This window comes from Glycine max, chromosome 7, assembly GCF_000004515.6.
Source record: "Glycine max cultivar Williams 82 chromosome 7, Glycine_max_v4.0, whole genome shotgun sequence".
NCBI classification, from domain to species: Eukaryota; Viridiplantae; Streptophyta; class Magnoliopsida; order Fabales; family Fabaceae; genus Glycine; species Glycine max.
Window position 1 is genome coordinate 41,259,359 of NC_038243.2, and position 21,983 is coordinate 41,281,341.

The 21,983-nt window shown below is 35.9% G+C and overlaps 1 protein-coding gene across 2 annotated transcripts; it reads right to left on the reverse strand.

Moving 5' to 3' along the window:
* Nucleotides 1-16,821: 16,821 nt before the first annotated feature.
* LOC100813315 (cyclic dof factor 2) lies at nt 16,822-20,464 on the reverse strand. Of its 2 annotated transcripts, XM_006583900.4 has the most exons (3): nt 20,063-20,464; nt 17,717-18,572; nt 16,822-17,629 (listed from the first exon to the last, which is right to left on the reverse strand). In XM_006583900.4, the coding sequence occupies exons 1-3, from the start codon at nt 20,231-20,233 to the stop codon at nt 17,304-17,306; spliced, it is 1,353 nt and encodes a 450-aa protein (XP_006583963.1). In that variant the 5' UTR covers nt 20,234-20,464; the 3' UTR covers nt 16,822-17,303. The 2 variants fall into 2 exon arrangements, with proteins under 2 accessions (XP_006583963.1, XP_003528583.1); XM_003528535.5 differs by having other exon boundaries at nt 16,822-18,572; nt 20,063-20,457.
* Nucleotides 20,465-21,983: the final 1,519 nt, after the last annotated feature.

Consider the following 21,983-nt stretch of genomic DNA (forward strand, 5'->3'; position numbering starts at 1 on the left):
AGAATTTTGGGGATTAAAAGTAAGCACGTAGTTTATAGTAATAAGTATAGTTCTTTTATTTAATTAAATATTAACACGTTGGGAAATGAAAGAAATATATGGGCAATTTCTATGAAACTCACTAGTTGAACGAAGACAAAGACATGTGGAAGAAGACTCCAAAAGGAGAAGGAAATTAAATTAATGAATGACACAATGACTGGGAACATTCTTGGCCTTTAAGAAAAGACTCATTAAATTGTTTTTTTTTGTGTTTCTACAAAAAAAAAATTACAAACATGAAAGATTTAAAATTAAAAGAGAACAAAAAATTGTGTGGTATTATGAGTAGTGTGATGAATAAAAAAAAATTAACATTATAAATAATATTGTAATAATTTATTTTATGAATAGTATAACTCTTAAAAAGCTAAAACTGTGTGGCATGTATGCTTGTGTACGTACCCGTTGAGATTTAAAGTGGCTTTCGATTTGCCAATAAAATACGATGACATTGGATAGCAATAGGTACTTGTGTTGCACGATAAGGGTACGTTTCAAATGGGAAAACGTGGCCGCGTGTCGGAGAGGAGATTGTCCCAGAAACTACCACGAAATGTTAAGGACTTTTCCCCTGCTAAGGCTGTGGAAAATTAAATTTGTTCTTTCTCCTTTCATATTGGAGCGTATCTAGGATTTTGTATTATGAAATTTAATTTAGCTATCACCATCATAGTGTTGGGGCAGGTAAAAAAATAAAACGCGGTTGGTTGTGATAAAGAAATGAAGCACAACAATTAATGAAGGGATTAAAATCTCCATGGCAAAAATAGGGTTAGGTTGGCCCGTAAAAAGAGATCCATAAAATTGGTGGGGTGTTGGCAAACAAATGTTGAGATATTTGTTATAATAAAAAAGATTCGGCGCCATATTTAAGCTATAAGACTTACTCACTTTTTCTTTTGATAAAATTCTCACATAATAAATTAGTGTTTCGAATAGGGATGTTAAAAAAGTCAACACCTACTGATATCCACAAATAAAATCCCTAACCGATACTCCTTGAGTAATTTCTAAATGGGTACTGAGTGGGTAGCTATTACTCATGCCTGCTCTGATCCATTGCCTACTTTTGAGTTAGCTTTTCCTCTTAAATTTAAATTCTAAAAAATATGTTTAGATAAATTTTTCAATAATAAGCGCTCACAAAAAATAAAAAATATAATAACAAAACTTTTGTAATATAAAAGTTTTCTCATTTAATTTTTCCAAATTTTGGAATAAAGGAAAGTGGGTATACTGAACGGAATGGGAATTTTTTTAAAAAAAATTAATTATTCTATTGTTTGATTCATCAAACTCAATACACAATAAAAACATATTTTTTTTATATATTATTTGTAGCGGAAATAAATTTCTATTATGTATTATTCTAAGATACACAACCATAATAAGTTTTCATTGTGCATTGTTTTAAGATAGACAACAAAAACATGTTCTTGTTGTGTATTGAACAGAAATTGAAAATAAAATTAAGGATAAAATGCTAATTTGTGACATTTTTGTAAAAGGAACAAAAAGAGCAAAGAAAAAGGAGTTGTGAATAGCAATCCCCTTTCAATATCTTACAATTGGGCAACCTATCTCAATGTGTTATTTAGTCTAATTGGTGGGTTTTGAATCCTACACTCCCTCATGTGTATCCTACACCTTCCCTTGTTTAAAAAGTAAAAAAATACCCTTAATGAGATAATACCACCCTTTCCCCAACTCTAACACCTCCTTTAGAAAACTCATAACCCCAACACCCCCACTATGAGACACCTCCTTCCCGCAACGACTCCTCTCCCTTTTGCAACAGCTCCTCCTTCTCCCTCGCCACCTCCTTCCCCCTACACCCTTCTCACGACGTTGTGGCTCCTTGTTCACCCTTCTTCCTTTGCGCATTGCCTTTAAGGTAAGTTTCGTTCGCCTCTTTCTTCATGTGGGGTTGGGTTCTGTTGGCAGGTTGGTAGGGGTGGGTTATGGTAGGGATGGGTTTCAATTTTAGAACAACTATTCCAGAAAAGCTATTCCCACCTTCCTTAATTTGAAATTTCACCCTTTTCTTGGATTTTTCCCACCAAATATTTATTTATTTTTTTGTTACAATTAGTCGGATGATTTATCTTAATTTAAAAATTGCTCAACATGTGTGTGGGTCTCTATGCATTTTGCTTTGTTTAATTGACACCCAACAATAATTTTTTAGGGTGAGTAGTGAGTATCAATATTATACTACTGATTCTAATATATTTTTAGCTTGATTACCAACTTTTGCAATGTCTATTTGATATTTTGTAAGCAATAGTCCTTAAACATCTAAAATTATGTAGGGAAATAAGTACATAGCAATATTTTGAATTGAAAGAGAGCAAAAACATGCATGATAGAGATTGGTGTAGAGGATTAGAAACAAATTTTTATTTAGTAATAATCCCTAATTCCCGATCTCTGCTCCAATGTTAAACAGTATCAAGAATATAGTACTTCCTGATGTTTTCCCTGTTTTCTCTCTTTTATTGTAGAAGTTATTGCTTTTAGCTTATCATCACAATACAGTTTTCCTTGTGTTTATGAATCTAATTATAGAATCTAATGATAAAAATTTAATGCTAAGATGGTGCGTACAAAAAGAGTTAGTTTTGATGGATGACAATAACCGACACATTAGACGTACAATGTCTAAACAAAGGCGACATGTAGAAGCTCATGTGGTGGACCCTTTGGAGCAACCTATGTAAGTGGATCCTTCAAAGCATGTTGAGCAAGTGGAGCTTGTTGACCATGTCCAGGCTGTTAAGCAAGTGGAGCTTGGTGAGCATGTTGATCATGTATAGCTTGCAGACCAACAGGAGCCATAACCACCTATTGTCTTTCCTGGTGACCCTGAGGACACCTCATATGCTAATCAAGGCTTGTTAAGTATGGGGTGGCATGATAAACTACTAAGTTTGTTTCAATATTTAAAATGTATTCAACTATTGAAATGATTATTTTTATTTTGGAGCTTGTTTAGTAATTATGTATGTTCTTGTAGGAACATGGTGAGCTAAAGTTTGTATCACATGGGAGAAAGTTGTGATTAGAGATTGTCTTACCTGACCAGATACGTGATGTGGTCAAGGGGTCTGATTTATTTCCATTGACTACATGCAGTCATCAAACAATAGACAAGGAACTCTTGTCTGCTTTTGTAGAGAGATGGCGCAAAGAGACAAACACCTTTCATTTGCCTATTGGAGAGATGACAATAATACTAGATGATGTGGCATTGTTACTTAACATTCCCACTACTGGCGCTTTTTACAATTTTGAAAATATGGATAAGGGAGAGGCAATTCTCGTGCTTATTGACTTACTTGGAGTTGAATACAAGGATGCCTTTAATGAGACAAAGAAAACAAGAGGTGGACAAGTCCGTTTAAGTTAGTTGCAGGGTGTGTATAAGGAGAGGTGCCAGAAAAGGAGATGGGATGAAGTAGCAAGAGCCTATTTGTTTCATCTAGTCAATTGCACCTTATTTGCTAACAAGTGTGAAACCTATGTGGAGGTAAAATTCTTAGACATTTTTCGTGACCTCGAAGGATGTGAGAGGTATTCATTGGGTGACATATCTTTATGAGCATCTAGGTGATGCTAGTTTTGATGGCACAAAGAAAATTGGTGGCTATGCCACTCTTTAAGTAATTAGATATCATTACAATTGTTTTTGTATTATTAATAGTGCTATTATGTATTGACTATATACTTTGGTTTGCTTTTCTTGGTGACACAAAGATGGATTTTTTAGCATTTTTTTAGCATTAGCGGCAGGGATGATGTCTTGGCATATGAAGAAACCTCTCCATGTGTCAGTTGGTGGTCAAATAAGTCTTCTTTATTAGTAACTCATTATAGGAAATTAATTGATTAGCTAACCATCAATGGAGTTAAGTGGACTCCATATCAGGAGCTTCAGGCTCATCATCTGTTTGAGAATATATCCTTGTTCTTTGGATTCATTCGGTTAGGCCCAAATATGCAGCTTCATTTGCTAAAGAATGTGTTGTGCCAATATGGGTTTCATCAAAATATTCCCTGACACCTTTTGTTGTTCACTGATGAGCTTCCCACCACACAACAAGTTGATGATAGGTGGATAAATTCACAGAATCACTTGATCCAGCCTGTAGTGAATCTAATAGATTGTGATGTAGGGTACTATGAGTGGTTCTATAAAGTCTCTCGTCCTTTTGTGCAAGCACGTTTTTCTACTCCACCCCCTTGTGCAAATATGAATCAAGCACATACTGTAGTTTTAAGTGTACATGAATTTTAACTTGTATCTGGTCACACTTTTCTAACATTAATTTGTTTGTTGTTAGTTTGATAGGAAACATGTCATAGGATTGGCCTACTATTGCAATGCATGACTAATCATAGGTTGGTTACTCAAGGCACTGATGCATATTGACCCATGTTGTTCAAACTTAGCATGGTATAGTACAAATGAACTACTTGAAGTGGTATGCCACCTAAAACATACCTAACTAGTTCATAGACACAAGGCAAACCATGGGTAGATCTTACAATGCATCCACAATGAGACATATCTACACTAACAAACTTCATTCTATGAACCTCATCTACAATATGATTCAATGCATACCTTGAAACAAATCCATGTAGTCTCTTGTACATTTCTACATTAAATTTATAACTTAAAACATGAATACTATGCTTAAATGAGGATCTAAATTCATTATGTTGGATAATAATCATATTATTCATTGCATCCCAACATTTACATGAGTCTCCCATGCTAGTCTAGAGTGACTTCTCCAAGACCCAATGGACAGACTCAACCCTATAGATAAATTTTGACAGAAACCTCTTAATAAAACAAACATTGTATACAAACATTTCTTTAATAGATCATGGGTCATAAGTTAAATACCTGTTGGTTGTTGTCTTCCCTAAGTGCATGACTTTATCTGTCCATACCCTTACAAATCTTTCCTTGTGAGAGATCAACTAAGTATCTTTCACATACACAACAAACTCATGCCATGGTTCATAGACAACTTCAAACTTTTTCAGACGATCTTCATAGTCCAACTCTATAGGGCAGTCCATAATAGTTCCCCAAGCCTCCATCACTTGATCCCATGCTTATTTGGGAGTTACATGTTGTTTGGACTTTTCTTTCATATTCTTATCAATATGAAATTGGCACAACAGATTATGTGACTCAAGAAACACAAATTTTACTGCATTCATCAAGGCTAGATCTCTATTTGTGACAACCACTTTCGGCAATCCATCAAATTTGTGAAAATGGCCTTTGAACCTTTCAAGTACTCAAGAAAAGGTAGCCTATACCTGTTGGTTTTGTATGTACTATCCATGAAGAACACTATGTTAAATGCATTCAACAATTTGACAGCATCAGAATGTGTCTGTCGCAACCTACCCTTCGGCGGGAGGGTGACGCTAGACTCATGGGTGCGTCTTCCAAGAAAGGATTACGCGCGGAGTCGCCACCAACGTTTATTTTGAGGAAAACGTCGGAAAAAACCGGAAAAGATGTGGTCTACGAACTTGAGGTGAAAGGTTCGGGAGTTGTATTTACGCACGGGGAAGGTATAAGCACCCCACGTGTCCGTCACAAAGGACGACAACCTTTAATCAAGTGTGCGAATATGACTTCAATTTGAGTTATCTTCCCCTTTTTTACGTTCTTATGTCTTTTTATGCCTTTTTATATTTTTTTATCTTTTTGTGGTCGACAAGGGTGTTTCCCTTGCTCCTACGTATTCCTCAATTGTGATAAGGAAATCAGACCTACATAGTTCTTTGAGAACTAAACGTTGGTTAAATTATTTTTATCCTTTTTTTGCAAGATATATTTTTATTGAATGAAAGGTCTTTTAAGGCGTTGGACCATTAAACGATCTTTTGATTTTTTGAAAGGAGAGAAAACATTAAGGCATTGGACCGTTAATGATCCCTTGGTTTTTTGAAAGAGGTAACAAAGCTACGTGTTGATTTTAGGCTTTTAGAAATCCACGTTTAACCAATAAAAGCGGAAAAGACCATTTCAAGGCGTGGGACCTTAAAAATGGCTTCTTAGGTGATGACAAAAGTTTGATTTATGAATTGATTTTAGCCTTAGTTTCACTTTGTTTATTAGTCAATTCGATTAAGAAAGAAAAACCCCAAATAAAAACGTCCGATTGATTTTTTTGATTAGTTTATTAAAAGATATTTTTTTTATTATTATATTATTATTTTGCCTCTTTTTTGGTTTTAAACGTGGTTACGACATGACCGAACGGTCGGATTTCATTTTAACAGAAATTAAAAGATGTTACAATTCAAATGATCGGTGAAAATTTATTTTATTTTTTGATTAGACGAGAAAATGATTTAAATAAATGACTAAAGCACGTCAAAAGGGGGTATGGAAAGTAAATGAAATAAAAATAAAAGCATGCGAAACAAGTGGGGACCACTAAGGGTACATAGAATGAATTGAAAAGTTCGATTTCGGCAACTTACCGGTTGAAGACCAAAGAACGAACGAAGAACGATGAAGAACGGTGGAAAACCTTCACGGAATCGCCCACGGAAACGTCTCGGAAGCGTTACGGAAGCGCCTCGGCTTGCATTTTCTTCATGGAAACAATTTTTCTCACTAATTTTAAGTGCTTCTCAGATACCAGGAGGGTTGAACATTTTTGTTCTGCCCTCCTCCCCTTATTTATAGGGGAAAAGAGGGAGGTGGTTGCCACCCAGCTCGCCTAGGCGAGCTGGGTTGCTTCCACCAGAAGGCACCGCCTTCTGTTGGAAGACCCTGGAAGGCCCAAGTGAGCTTGATTGTTATTTGTACCCCCCTGTTTACTAAATACACCCCTGTCCTTTTTTTTGCTGATTCTTTTTCCATAACGTTACGGAACTTTACGAATTACGTAATGATACTTGTTTTCTTTCGGTAATGTCACGAAACCTTACGGATTACACAATCATCCCTTCTTTGGCTTCCGGAATGTTACGAAACTTTACGGATTGCGCCTTAACACGATCTTTCAACTCCCGACGTGTCGCGGAACTTCACGGATTGCCTAACGATGGGCGTCAAGTACCTCGAAGTGATTAAGCGAGGGTCGCATCCCAACAAACAGATGATCCCCGGACGAAATTAGGGTATGACAGTTGCCCCTCTTTACTTGTCTTTTATTGAAGATAAAAGGGAAGTAAAGATAAGACACTAATTTCGTTCGAGCGAAACACCATTCGGTCGGTCAATCTCCCCGCCAGCGGAACCTGCAAAAATTTTGAAAATGATCAGCACTGAACGACCAACATCATCCTGATACTGTCGAATTCGCTCCTCTTGGTTGACACAAGGCGCAAAATGACCATAATTTATCTCTGCGTACCATCGGACATGATCGGGCCTGGATGGAAAGGTGTAGAATGACCATAATTTGTCTTTGCGCGCCATCGGACACGATCGCCTCTGGATGGCGAAAAGGTGTTCAGAATGGCCATAATTTGTCTCCGCCCACCACTCGACTCACTGCTCCTGAATGACAAAGGGCGCAGAATGACCATAATTTGTCTTTGCGCGTTTATCACTCGACTTGATGCTCCTGAATGACAAAGGGCGTAAAATGACCATAATTTGTCTCAACGCGTTTATCACTCTACTTGCTGCTCCTGAATGACAAAGGGCGCAGAATGACCATAATTTGTCTTTGCGCGTTTATCACTCGACTTGATGCTCCTGAATGACAAAGGGCGTAAAATGACCATAATTTGTCTCAGCACGTTTATCACTCTACTTGCTGCTCCTGAATGACAAAGGGCGCAGAATGACCATAATTTGTCTCTACGCGTTTATCACTCGACTTGCTGCTCCTAAATGACAAAAGACGCAGAATGACCATAATTTTTCTCTGCGCGTTTATCACTCGACTTGCTGCTCTTGAATGACAAAGGGCGCAGAATGACCATAGTTTGTCTCTTTGCGTTTATCACTCATCGAGTCTTACAGATAGCAAAAGCGTGCGGATGACCATAATTTGTCTCCGCGTGTCATCGGGCACGATCGCCTCTGGATGACAAAAGGGCGCAGAATGACCATAATTTGTCTCCGCGTGCCATCAGACACGATTGTGTCTGAATGGCGAAAAGGTGAGCGGAATGACCATAATTTGTCTCTGCATGTCATCGAGCCTGCCGCTTCTGGATGACAAAAGGCGCATAATGACCATAATTTGTCTTTGCGTGCCATCGGACACGATTTTGTCTGAATGGCGAAAAGTGAGCGGAATGACCATAATTTGTCTTCGCATGTCATCGGGCCCGCCGCCTCTGGATGAAAAAAGACGCAGAATGACCATAATTTGTCTCTGCGTGCCATCGGACACGATCGTGTCTGTATGGTGAAAAAGGGGAGCGGAATAACCATAATTTGTCTCTGCATGTCATCGGGCCCACCGCCTCTGGATGACAAAAGGCGCATAATGACCATAATTTGTCTCTATGTGCCATCAAACACGATTGTGTCTGAATGGCAAAAAGTGAGCGGAATGACCATAATTTGTCTCCGCATGTCGCATGACCTCAGGGTCAGTATGACAGAGATTGTGGGACTGCCGACAAAAGCGAGGCTCTTGCTCCTACATATCCTCAATGAGGAACTCAGACCTACGTAGTTCTGGATAACTTGTGAGACTAAAATAGCCTCGGTGTTTTCTTTACTAAAATGCGAACATGCTTTAGTAAAGAGACAAAACTTCCAACTAATTAGAGCAACATATGTTTTTTGGATGAAAAACAATATGTCTACCGAGGAAGGAGACTATGCTGATGAAATCTTCTCATAACCATAAATGCGATTTTGGATGTTAGCTTTTCGCTTCTAAATGACCATTTAGAGGAAACACTGGGTTCAACAAAAATAGAAGAAAATCACTCAAAGTGTATCAATCTCACACGGGTAAGTGTTTCATCCTAATTCCGAACCATAGACATGTCATGACTTGATTTTGTAAATCATTTCCTATCAAATCAAAGATTACATGCGTGATCATGGATCAATAGGACTTTTTCTTGGGAGTGGTTTGTTTTCTTGTGGGGAATGTGGCTTTGAGTGTTCTTGCCTTTTCCTTTTCTGTTTTTGTTTAGTGCGGGGCGAGAAAGTCGCTAGCGCACATGATTTTGGTTGGCAATCAAAGGGAGAGGACCACTTTGTAGAAGCAAAGCTTCATGATGAATCAAGAGTGATTCAAAGATGTTTTGATGATAACAAAAGATGATGACAAAGGTGATGACAAAAAGCTCAAAGGTCAATCAAAGAATGAGTTCAAGATGTTCAAGATAGAATCAAGAACACTTCAAGATTCAAGAGGAAAGTTGAATTCCAGAATCAAGAATCAAGATTCAAGACTCAAGATTCAAGAATCAAGAGAAGACTCAATCAAGATAAGTATTAAAAAGTTTTTTAAAACTTTGAATAGCACATGATTTTTTGACAAAACCTTTTACCAAAGAGTTTTTACTCTCTGGTAATTGATTACCAGATTGTTGTAATCGATTAAAAATAGCAAAATTGTTTTGAAAAAGTTTTCAAATTGAATTTACAACGTTCCAATTAATTTCAAAAAGTTGTAATCAATTAAAATGTTTTGGTAATCGATTACCAGTGCCTTTGAACGTTGAAATTCAAATTCAAATGTGAAGAGTCACATCCTTTCACATAAAAGCCTTGTGTAATCGATTACACTGATTTGGTAATCGATTACCAGTGTTTGTTTCTGAATAAATCAAAAGATGTAACTCTTCAAAAGGTTTTTGACTCTTTCAAATTGGTTTTAAGTTTTTCTAAAAGTTATAACTCTTCTAAATGGTCTTCTTGACCAAACATGAAGAGTCTATAAAAAAAAGGCTTTGTTTTGCATTTTAAAAAAATATATTATTCATTCATTCTATCAATCAATCTTTTCCAATTCAATCTTTTACAAGCCTTGAATCTCTTTGAACTTCTTCTTCTTCTTCTTTGTACCAAAACCTGTCTGAAGTTTTCTGGTTTTCTAAACCTTGAAAACTTGTGCTATTCATTCTTTTCTTCTCTTCTCCCTTTGCCAAAAAGAATTCGCCAAGGACTAACCGCCTGAATTCTTTTTATGTCTCTCTTCTCCTTTTTCCAAAAGAACAAATGACTAACCGCCTGAATTCTTTTGTGTCTCCATTCTCCCTTGTCAAAGAATTCAAAATGACACAATCTGAGAATTCTTTTGATTCTTCCCTTTCCCTAATACAAAAGTGTTCAAAGGACTAACCGCCTGAGAATTCTTTTGTATCCCCATTCACAAAGAATCAAAGGTTTAACTGCCTGAGATCTTTGTCTTAACACATTGGAGGGTACATCCTTTGTGGTACAAGTAGAGGGTACATCTACTTGGATTTGACCGAGAACAAGAGAGGGTACATCTCTTGTGGATCAGTTCTAGTAGAGGGTACATCCACCAGGGTTTCAAAGAGAACAAGGGAGGGTACATCCCTTGTGGATCTTTGCTTGTAAAAGGATTTTTACAAGGTTGAAAGAAATCTCAAGGACCGCAGGTCGCTTGAGGATTGGATGTAGGCACGGGTTGTTGCTGAACGAGTATAAAAACTCTTGTGTATTTGTTTCCTTCTTCCTTACTCTTTTACTTTCCGCTGTGTATTTAGTTTCCGCTTTTACTTTCTATTAAGTTTCTCTTCTACTCCTCATTCTCTTAACAATTTAGTAAAAGCCTTAGAAGAGTAATTTTTTAATTAGTAAAGGTTTAGGAATAATTAATTCAACCTCCCCTTCTTAATTATTCTGAGGTCACTCGATCCAACACACTTTAGGTCGTGGTTTCCTTTATTTTTCTTGTTTACTTGGTGACAATTCTGTATTGTTCAGATATTGTCTGGTCCAAAGACCTTTTTGTATATTTCTTCTGTTTTCTTTTGATCCTTGATCGGGAATTTTCTTTCTTTTGTTTTCTTCCGATTTTTTGATTGGGAATTTTCTCCTTTTCTCTTTTTTTGCTTTTTTGTTTTCTTCCGAGAGAAAGGATGGAAATTCTCACCCTGGGTCAAGGTTTATGGTAAGTTGGGATTTTGGCTCAAGGCTTGTAGAACGGCTGGACATGATAAATGTCAGGGCGTGGGTTTGGCCAGCGGTTCAGGAATAAAAGGGATGTCCCACATTATTTCCATGATACAAATGCAATAATGATGATTAGGAAATTTAATGCCAAACTAGTCATGCATGCACCTATGGGGACACTCAAGTGTCGAAAAAATTTTGGTTATGTGATGCTGGGGCTCATGATTCATTTTCTCTACTTTAGTCAACCCAGTGTTTCCAAAATATGTTCTTTTATCAATTTGTGCATTCATCCGAGTCTATTTTTGGGCGTTCGGGAAAACTTTCACAGCATTCATCCTTCAAATGTATTCACATTTTTTTTCAAAAACTGGTTATGATCAATGAATTTTTTCAAAAAAAAAGTTGGAAGTTATCTCTTTTCACAAGTATGTTATTTTCTAGCTAGACAACTTTTTATTTTCTTTTTTTTCTTCCTTCTTTTTCTTTTCTTGCTTGCTCTCTTCTTTTTTTTCCCTTTTTCTTTTTTAAGTTATTATCATTTATTCATTTTTTCTCTAAAAAGATCGTGCAGACGGGGGCGCACACTACCTACTTACGTCTAACCACAAGGTAAACGAAAAGAACACACGAAATGGTAAGTCGCAAAAAAAAAATGGTGACGAAATAATTGAGAGCCATAACACCAAACAAAAAATAATAACAGCAACGTTAGTAACCATATGGACAAAAACAGAAAATAGTAATGTCAACAACAATATAGACAATAACAGAAAACGTCAATAGCAAACTAACAGAAAACAGTAATGTCAATAAAAAGGTGCGATGACCTCGGTCATGTGGCTCCGCTTCCTCCCAAGAAACCGAGCAAATTCGTCATCTCCTCATCCATACGGGCCTCCTCTGCATCGCTGGGGGATCCTACAGGCGCCTCCCCTGTCTGGGCCTCGGACCAATCTCCAGGCCATGTGACCTCAGCCCCAAACTGCTCTGGAGTAGGGCACGCAAAAGGAGCGAAACCCTGCCCCAGCTGACTGAGGCTGAACCGGTAGAGACACTCATGTATCTGCACCTGCCCCCGGTGGTTGGCCGCCTGCTGGCGAACCAGGTGTTGTAGATAACGCTTCATGCCTAGTGATCCAGCGGGATCGGCCTGATGAGGTGGTGGCGGTGCGTCTGCGGCTTGAGGTGCATCACCCTGCGCCTGCCTAGGCGTGCAATACTTTTCGATGAAGGCTCGGGTGATCGGCGGTCAGATCACCTTACTAGGGGTGACGGAAACCCCGAATGACTGGTAGAGGCCCGTGATCAATGCCAGAAACCCCAGGGCCCTGCTAGACTTATCCGGGTCTAAAGGGTGCCTGGTGGGTGGCATACCTGCAAATAAATAGATGGCGTCAGCAATCACTTGGGCCACGTGGACGCTCATCCGTGTCAGGATGGCATACACCAACTGACACTTCGTCAGAGGGAGATCGAAGTTATGATCGCTAGGCAAGACATTGCTTAGCAGCAATGTCATCCACGTCTGGGTCAAGATGGTCATGCTGGTGTGCATGATCCGCACCCGCCTCCCTGCAACAGTCTGGGCGAAATCCTGCCCCGGTGTGCATAACAGCTGGGCAATGGTCTCCTCGTCGAACCCGTCGGCCCTATTCCTCCTCTAACTGAACTCGCACTCCTGGCCTTCCTCCAACACTAGCGGGTCACCCAGGAACTGGTTGAGGGCATCTGCGTCAAAAGGAATCCACTGACCCCTCACCCATGAACGCATGTCTCGCACTCCTTCCTCTGTGGGTCAAGCATTAGCATAAAACTCCAGGACTACCTCAGGGTCAAACTTAGCCATGGGAGTCACCAGCGACGTCCAATGTTGGCGAACTATCTCCTCCTGAAAATTTGTGTACTCATCCTCCCTGAGTTGGACGCGCCTCTCTTTGTGAAACGACCATCCTTTGATGGCCTCGAAGCGCTTCTGGTGCTCGGCGCTCCGGAAACGGTGGCTATCAAACTCGGGGGCGGCACTGGTCCCTTCAGCCGCGGCGTCTCTCCTAGACCTCTTCGCGGAAAGTTTTTTCGGAGCCATTTGCTGCGAGGATAAACATTTGGAAAGTTAATTTACAAGGAAATGCTATTTTTAAGCAAAAACGACATACTAATCTTTTCGACTTAGAACAAACTTGTGCATACATTTCCCTGAAGAAGAACATTTATGAACGTGCACTTGTGCAAAATATCCTGCTATCTATATCGATATACAAGGATATTCAAAACATTCTAGCTACTTATATCCCACACATATTCTTTTGAAAAGAATTCATATATGCATGCTCAAGGTATTGTGCCAAAATTACATATGTCCGTATTTAAAGTATTTTGCTACCAAAAGTTACATACGCACATTCATTTCTTTGCTAAACTTATACACATGCATACTTGAAATATTCTTACTACCCGAGCTCATATACATACATGTCTTTGCTAAATCTGTACACATGCATATTCAAAGAATCTTTGCTACAAAGGAAATTACATTTCATGCGTATTCAAGTATCTTGCTACTCAAACTATATTTCAATTCAACAAGGTTTTTGGTGAGGTATCTCTTTGCTATCTACATGCAACATACACATATCTTGTGAGGTATTTTGCCACCTATTCTACATCTATATATGCATGATGAACAACATTCTCAAACAACTAGGCAAACATCATGGTGCAGCCCAAAAAATCAGCCGCTGGCCTAAAGGGAAATCCCTATCACAATGCCCTCATTTTTATGCTTTCTTGCACTCAAAACCAAAGGCTTGGATTCCTAGGTCTAAGTCCTTAATTTGGGCACTTATTTTAATCTTTACATGTTGTCCATATATACACAAATCAGCCCCACAATCCAAAGTTCACAAAATCATGCCCAAAATGTCATTGAGGCATTTCACCGAGCACTTGGTGGGCGCACTTTTGGGTGCCAATAACAAGGGAATAGGGGCAATGTGGCTTGCCCCATTATTTCAGAACACAACCTAGACTACCAAGAATCTTAATTGCTGCTGAAGGCCCATGCCAAATATTTTTTTTTTCTATTTCTATTTTTCATTTTCGTTTTCATTTTCATTTTAATTAAATAAAATTGGTGCCTTGTCAGTTACACCTCATATACACTAAATGTATTGAACTCATTTTTAATAGAAGGGACTTTTGGCATTTTGCGAATAATTTGTGAGAGCTTCTCTTTGAATTTCTTGTTGAACTAATCTTAGACTTATCAAGGTAATTCTTGTGGCGTCTACCTTGACTTATCTTCCCTCCCTAAAAGTGGTGTCCTCGTGTGACTTGTATCAAACGATCCGCTCCTAATAAGGATCACATCATAAGAGAATTGAATATTAATCACAAAATAAATAATAAGAGATTTAGAAAGAAAAATATGTTACGTTAAGGGAGAATACAGGGGATTTCAAACCTATATGGTTACTTTAATTGACTTTTCTCAAGCTTGATAATTGTGTACGTCTTCCTTTTTTTTATTTGACTAAGAACTAAAACCTAAAATTATTTTCTTTAATCAATCTCTGAATTAAGAGAGTAATTAACTGATTATATAGTTGTTGAATCATAATTTTCAAAGATATAATTTTTTTTCTTATTTTTTTTAATGTTTATATGATTGATATACTTACCGTATTCTTGACTATATACACTTTTGATTGTCTATGAAATCTAGTGCAAAATGCAATAATTAACTCGAGTCCGTTTTGTTTATTTGTGGATTATTTTCTTTCACCATAATTGCTCTTACTGCGAGGAAAGTGAGTAATAGGAATGTAGTAGGCATGCAAATAGAAACGGAACTCGTGGGTATCCCTCCTTTGAGTTTGACGGAAAAAATTCATTTTGATCGAAGTTAAGATTGAATTTGGATTTTCTCTGACTTGGGAAAGCGATGACGGGAAAGGGTCAGATATGGGACTTCCTATCCTACCCTTACTCCCATACCTATCCGGTTACATATATTTGTATAATTATTAACAATGTAGTTATATATTTATCTATAATTTTATTATTATTTATATTATATATAATTGTTAATTATATAATTATATAATTATTTTATATTTTATTTTTATAATTATAAAAATGTAGAATAATTATTTTAATAGTTAAATAAATAATATTAATTATTTAAAATTATACATTTAACTAAAAATATAATTTAAATCTTAAATATGTTTACGTTATTTATTCTTTATTTAAAGTATATGAACAAATATTATTTAAAAAAAAATATGAGATGTATTTTCCATAAATTTCTTCGAATCCAATGGAAATGAGATTGAATTTTATTTTTTTATCCCATCTTTTATAAATTCAAACTCGTACCTTTTTGTAACAACGGGAATGGGAATAGGGAAATCCGTCCTTCCCGTTGCCATCCCTGTGTAGAACCAGAAATATGGTAGATCCCACAAATTAACAATAGGTTGGCATATTGCTGCATCAAGACCTAACTTTCTGTTGTTGCATCAATAAAGATTGAAAATGACCTTGATATATATAGTCCTAAAAGAATAGGAATTTATCAACTTTCTCTATTTTGGCGTTCTTTAAATAAGAGTATAAAGACAGTACAGCCATCAAATTTCCATTTTTATAATCTTCAAAAAGCGGCACCCGTTAATTTTACTGGCTTTTCTCTTTTCCTATTGTATTAAAAATGACTAATAATTAAAGGCAAAACAAATCTATATTTTTCTATCTCTCTCCATTTTTTACAAATGACAAACATATATAAGAGAAAATTATATTTAAATTGATTAGAGTATATTTAAATTGATTAGAGGTCCTAAAAAGTTCACATGAGTGAAAATAATTTATTTAATTAAAAAATTTGTATTTAATTTCTACTGTGGATGTAATTTTCTTGGATCAATTACAGTCACATATCACAAGCAAGCTTATTTTCTGATCCCCGTAGATTGGAAGAAGATACCCGTGATATTTTATCTAGGACAAAAAAAATATTTAAATTGAGTAGAGTTATTATTCTTTCCATTTCTTTAATCTCACGAGTAAATATCTCGTACAATGCAACAACTTTTTTTAAAAAATTAAACTAAAAAATTAGAAACTTTGATCTTGAGAAAAAAGTAAATTTAAAAAAATTGATAATTCTTTAAAATATAAAATAAGTGTTTAGTAAAAATAAAATAGCGTGTCATACAGAAAAAGAGAATATAATAAAAACAATTAAAGACTCTAATTTATAATCTAAAGAATAATATAGTTTTACACTCTCCGTCTTTGTAAATGTACTTAGAAAAATGTGCATTTAAATTAATTTACTTTACAGAAAACACTTCTAATAATTTTCTTTCAAATAGTATTTTTTTTAAAAAAAATATTCTTCAATAAAGCATTTAAGATACTGTAACTCTAGCCATATAATTTAACCCCTCCCTTGGAGGTATGATAGTTACACATCACCAAGGCACTCCTCTCCACACATCAGAATAAGTGGCATAATTTGAATGTAAACTTAAAAAAAAGAAGAAGAAAAAAACAAAGATGAAACACTTTATATAGATAATGACGGGAAGAGTGCATGTGAGTTGATATTTATGGAAGTATATATAGTGTTATTTTGAATGATTGAAAAAAAAATTAAAAAAAACTTAGATAAATATCATAATTCTTGAGAATTAACATGATTAAAGTAAAAAAATCTTAAAACAAAAAATAACAACAGAATTCCAATAAAGACTTCCAAGCTTATTCTAAACCATTGGATTTTAGTCTAAGAATCTCCTTTCCTTTCTCCTTTCTCTCCTAATTTTTCTCGTCTCACACATACAAATGTGTACATATATATATATATATATATATACACACACCTGTACACCAAGATATTTACTCAGCAGATATCATCTAATACTGCAACAAAAACACCTGTTCAATTTAACAGGCTCAAGATGGTACCTAGCTAGAGAAGCCATAGTGAAACACTTCTGTCCTAGGAATCCTGCATAGAGGTTGTTCAATAAAACAATTTCTTAATTTGTCAGCAAAATGATGTTGCACTTGTACAATCTCATTAATTTGCATTACAATGCACAAGCAACAATGAGAATCTGATTTGGCTCACTGTGATTCCCATTTAGGTCTGTTCACGGAAGGTAAGAGACCGCGATAGAGCCGCAGGGTTGGCTTGCAACAGCGGTGATGCTTCAACCATGTGATGATTCATGTCGTTTCCCTTGGATGATGGAAAAGCCTTGAAAAGGCCTCCGGAACCGGCCTTATCATCCTTGATCCCTAGTTTTGACCACATGGAAATGGAACTCTTTGCAGCTTCACTAGGGTCATCAATTCTAAGAGTCTTGGGGATCAAGACATTGTGTTCTGAGCTCTTGTGCTCCATATCATGCATTTCTCTTTGTGAATTGGATGGGGCAATGATGTTTCCATCCCTTGAGTGTTTCCCTAAAGTAAGGACAGAGACAGAGTTGTTAACAGAAGATTGAGGTGAGATAGATGATATATTGTTATTCCAAGAGGGTGGCATACAACCCCAATATGCTGGTGTAGTATAGAATGATAAAGGGTACCCTGGTGGGCAAAATGTAGGAGGAGGCATAGGATAAGGCCAAGGGCCACTTGGGAAATATGGCAATTGAGGAGTGAAACCTTCAACCCTTTTATCAACTGATTCATGTGAGCCACTATGGCTTGAAGTTGAAGTTGTTGCAACAGAAACTCCAGTAGAGTGACCACTAGTACTTCCATCCTCCTCCTTTCTATAGGAAACAAAACTATTCGGCTCAGTTGCTTGAAACCCATTTGGAACACAACTTTGTGCTCGCTCTGCAATGTTCAACATTGATGCCATTGTATCACAAAGGGGAGAATCAGGACCAAAGGTCAAAACAGCTGCTCCATTTCCCAACACAGCATTATGCAATCCATTGGGGGCATTGAGTGTGGCTCCTTGAAGCCCCTCTGGGAACATTAAGTGCCGGTAATGTGATGCGGTCGCCGGGAAATTTTTGTTCTTTCGACGACCGGCTCCTACCGGCACATTCCTCATTGTACCTCCAGCAGTCCAGTATCTTTGGCAGTTCTTGCAGAAATGACGAGGCTGGTTGACATTGTAGTTGTTGTAGTAACAGAACTTGGTGTCCATGCTGTTGCATCGTGGGCATGGAAGCACCTTGTCGGGTTTCTTTGGTGTTTTTTCATCAGAAGCACTTGTCTCGCTTTGTTCTCCATTTGTGGAGGATTTCGGGACTGATGTCTCAGTTTCTGGTGAGGGAGTCTTAGGATTCTCAAATATGCCTGAAGATGTCGTGGGGGATTTTAAATCCTCTGTGGTTTGATGTGAGCCATCATCATCTTGTGATGAGGTAAGTTCTTTCCTTGATGGTTCCTAAAACAATGAACATGATCAAGGTTAGAAATGCTAAATTACTATGGTTACATACAACAGTGGAATTAGAAAACAGTGAACTCAACCTCAAAAATAATATGAAACTAAAAGAAAAGTATATTGGTATAATGCTATTTATCATTTATGGAGTGTATGATATGTTATGATAAACAAATTTTGCGTGAAGCATGTTATAACATAGTACGAAAATAAAAGCATTAGCAAGGTGAAATTGAATCTGTTTTTCTTTGACCTGGTGGCTCTGATTCAACAAAAAAAAACTATCTTGGATATTTTAAGCCAAAGTAGGAGGGTGGGTGAATTCACACCACGGAAAACAGGGGAGAAATTATTTTTCCTTTGACGTTAAGGAAGTTAACAGCGTACTTTGTTTAATGAATGAAAAGGCTCACGTGACATTAATAGAACAATTCAGTACTATAATCCCAATTCTAGAGATGCATAACAAAATCACTATTCTCTCTCTCTCTCTCTCTCTCTCTCTCTCTATATATATATATATATATGAATGAGACAATACTTTTTTACGGTGAAACTAAAAATTCCAAAAATGGTATTTGATATTTGCAAATTTTGTACTAAATATACAGGAATATAAAACAAAGAAAGTTCTGGAATTCAGAGCAGGGAAGAAGAAAATTAATAAGAGTATGAAACAGCTGGAAAATAAATAAATCCAACGCATATTCTATAAATAAGTCCTCCGTGATGTCACAAGGTTACATGTCATTGGAGAATTGTTAAATAAGGACTTGAATAATATGGACAAAAGAGTCAAACTAAAATAGTTAAGCTCCAATTGAAGTCCATGGCGTGAAAAGCAACTTGATAAAAGAGTTAAGTAAAGCAATAAATCTAACAAGAAAAATATTCAAGCCAACAACATAACAATAGTACTTCTGTGATGTTGCAAGAGATCCAATAAGAAATAAACACAAAAAAAGATTTTTTATTTATTTAATGTTACATTGAACTTGCTAAGAACCCGGTTTAGGAAAATATTTTTCTAAATATGAATCAATAGAATTAAGAAAAATCACTAAGCAAATTCATTGACTCAAAAACGGAATCGCTAAAATCAAAGCAAGCCAAACCACAAAATATATTCTATCCTAGATTCTTATACTTGTATTCCATAATGGAGATTGGATCCAATTTCACCGAAAGGAACCCCGCAATGAATTCTAGCCACCACTCAATAAATGATTGAATAAATTCAAATTCAATACCCACATATATTGAAAACTCTTTAATTTAAAAAAATCAACATATTCATAGAAAATTGAAAAAAAAAGCCTCTCAATTCAATTCAATTGGCACCAAGGCATGAACAAAACTTTTTCACGATTTGAAAAAACCCATTAACAATTGAGAGGTTCTGAGAAATGGGTCGCGGCTAGATTTGGAAATCAACATGGTTTTCCACAAATTAATTTAGACCAAGACAAGACAACATTAACAACACCTACCTCAGGTTCATGTTGTTGTTGTGTTGCAGAAGAGGTAACTTCACGAGGAGAAGAGGAAGATGAAGGGGCACGAGCAGGTGCAGAAGAAGAAGAAGAATCATTGATGTGTGTGTGTGTCAGCGAAATTGTCCTTCCAAAAAGCTTTATCGCAGGGTCCTTAACCTCTGACATTCCTGTGTGTTGTAACAGGTTCAGGTTCAGGAATATCTATCCATCAATCTCTCTCTTGTTGTTGTTTCTTCTCTTTCTAGAAAAAAAATGGGGGAAAGAAACGAGGAAAAATATATTACATAAGTACAGATAGATAAATATATAGAGAAGTTGGTTTGGTGTAGTGTTGTGTTCAGTAACTTTTTATTTTTGGGTCTCTTTTTGCACTGTTAAATATAAAATATTGATATGAAAACGGATAATGAATAGAGTGAACTGTGAAGTGGTGAGGTTTTTTTGTTTGTGTTTTTTATTCTAAGGAGGAAATTAATTGAATTGTTGGTTGCCACTTCAGCAAAGAGGGGAATTTTGTGAGCCACAAGTTCTTGTGGCCTATGAGATCTTTGTGCTGTTGGATTCCCCCACATTGCTTCTAAAGATAGTGCTGTTCTGTCCCACCCTTTTTCGTCCCCGTCAGCACTTTCATTTTTTGCCTTTTTCGTCAACCCACTCTTGGTAGGACTTTCTTTCCTCTTCCTTCTTGTTAGTCAAATTGGCTCCCACCTCCCATTTTTGACTCCGACCTCTTCTTCTTTATGTTAAATTTTTTTTCTTCTTATTCCTTATTTATTAATTGGTTTAAATAATTTTCATGCTATCTAAAATATGATGTTTTTGACTTTCTTCACGAGACTAATATATTTTTTACAATAAATAATTTCAATTGAGTTAAATGATATAATTACTGTAAAAAGAAAAATTTTATCGCCTATAATAGTTTTTCTTAACTCAAATGGAAATTTTTTTTATTCATAGGATTATAGATATTGTTTTACAAAAAAAAATATAATTCAATTGAGTGACATATAATTATGATGAACAACAAAACTTTAAATACTCAAAGAAAATTTTATCATTTATAGTAGTTCTACTTAACTCAAATAAGAATGTTCTCTATTTCACAAGATTATGGATATTCTTTTACAAGAAATAATTTTCATTGAATCAAGATATAATTATTGTGGATAAATTTGAATACTAAAGAAAATTCCATTGCCTATAGTAATTGTTCTGAACTCAAATAGGAATGTTATCTATTCAAAAGATTATAGATATTGTTTTACAGGAAATAAGTTCAATTGAGTCAAATAATTGTTGACAATAAAACTTTGATTACTCAAAAAGAAAACTTCATCCTCTATAATATTGAATGAGAATGTTCTCCATTCACAAGATTATAAATATTTTTTACAAGGAATATTTCTAATTGGGTGAGATATAATTATGGTGGACAATATAACATTGAATACTCGAATTAGACGAATGTTTTCCTTAAAGATACTAAAATTATAGGCCGTCTTGTAAATAAAATAATTTTATCATAGTTATTCTAAAATAAAATATTTAATTTTATGGTATATTTCATATAGAAAAAAAATATTAAAAGAAAACATGAATAACGATGTATTTTTTATTGTTTGGTTGAAGAAAAAATAGAAAGAAGATAAAAGAAAAAAATTTCATTTTTACAAAATAAAAGATTGAATTTTTATTTTCTTTCACCTTCTTTCTAATTTAAATTTCAAAATTTTCTCTCCATCTCCACTCTTTGTCCTTCATTGCAAATTGCATTCAATAACAATTTTTTTTTATGCTAACAATAGCTTTGGTCTTTCATCAACAAGATTAGTTTGTATGAAATATTAAAAAAGATTCATTTAATTTAATCTGAACAATAAATTATAGTCACTCCGAATCGTATTTGGCTTAC

Coding starts and splice junctions, on each gene's coding strand:
- LOC100813315 (XM_003528535.5), bottom strand. CDS start 20,233: ATGTCAGAGGTTAAGGACCCTGCGATAAAGCTTTTTGGAAGGACAATT. Junction 18,573..20,062: donor AACAACAACATGAACCTGAG/GTAGGTGTTGTT, acceptor TCATTGTTTTAG/GAACCATCAAGGAAAGAACT.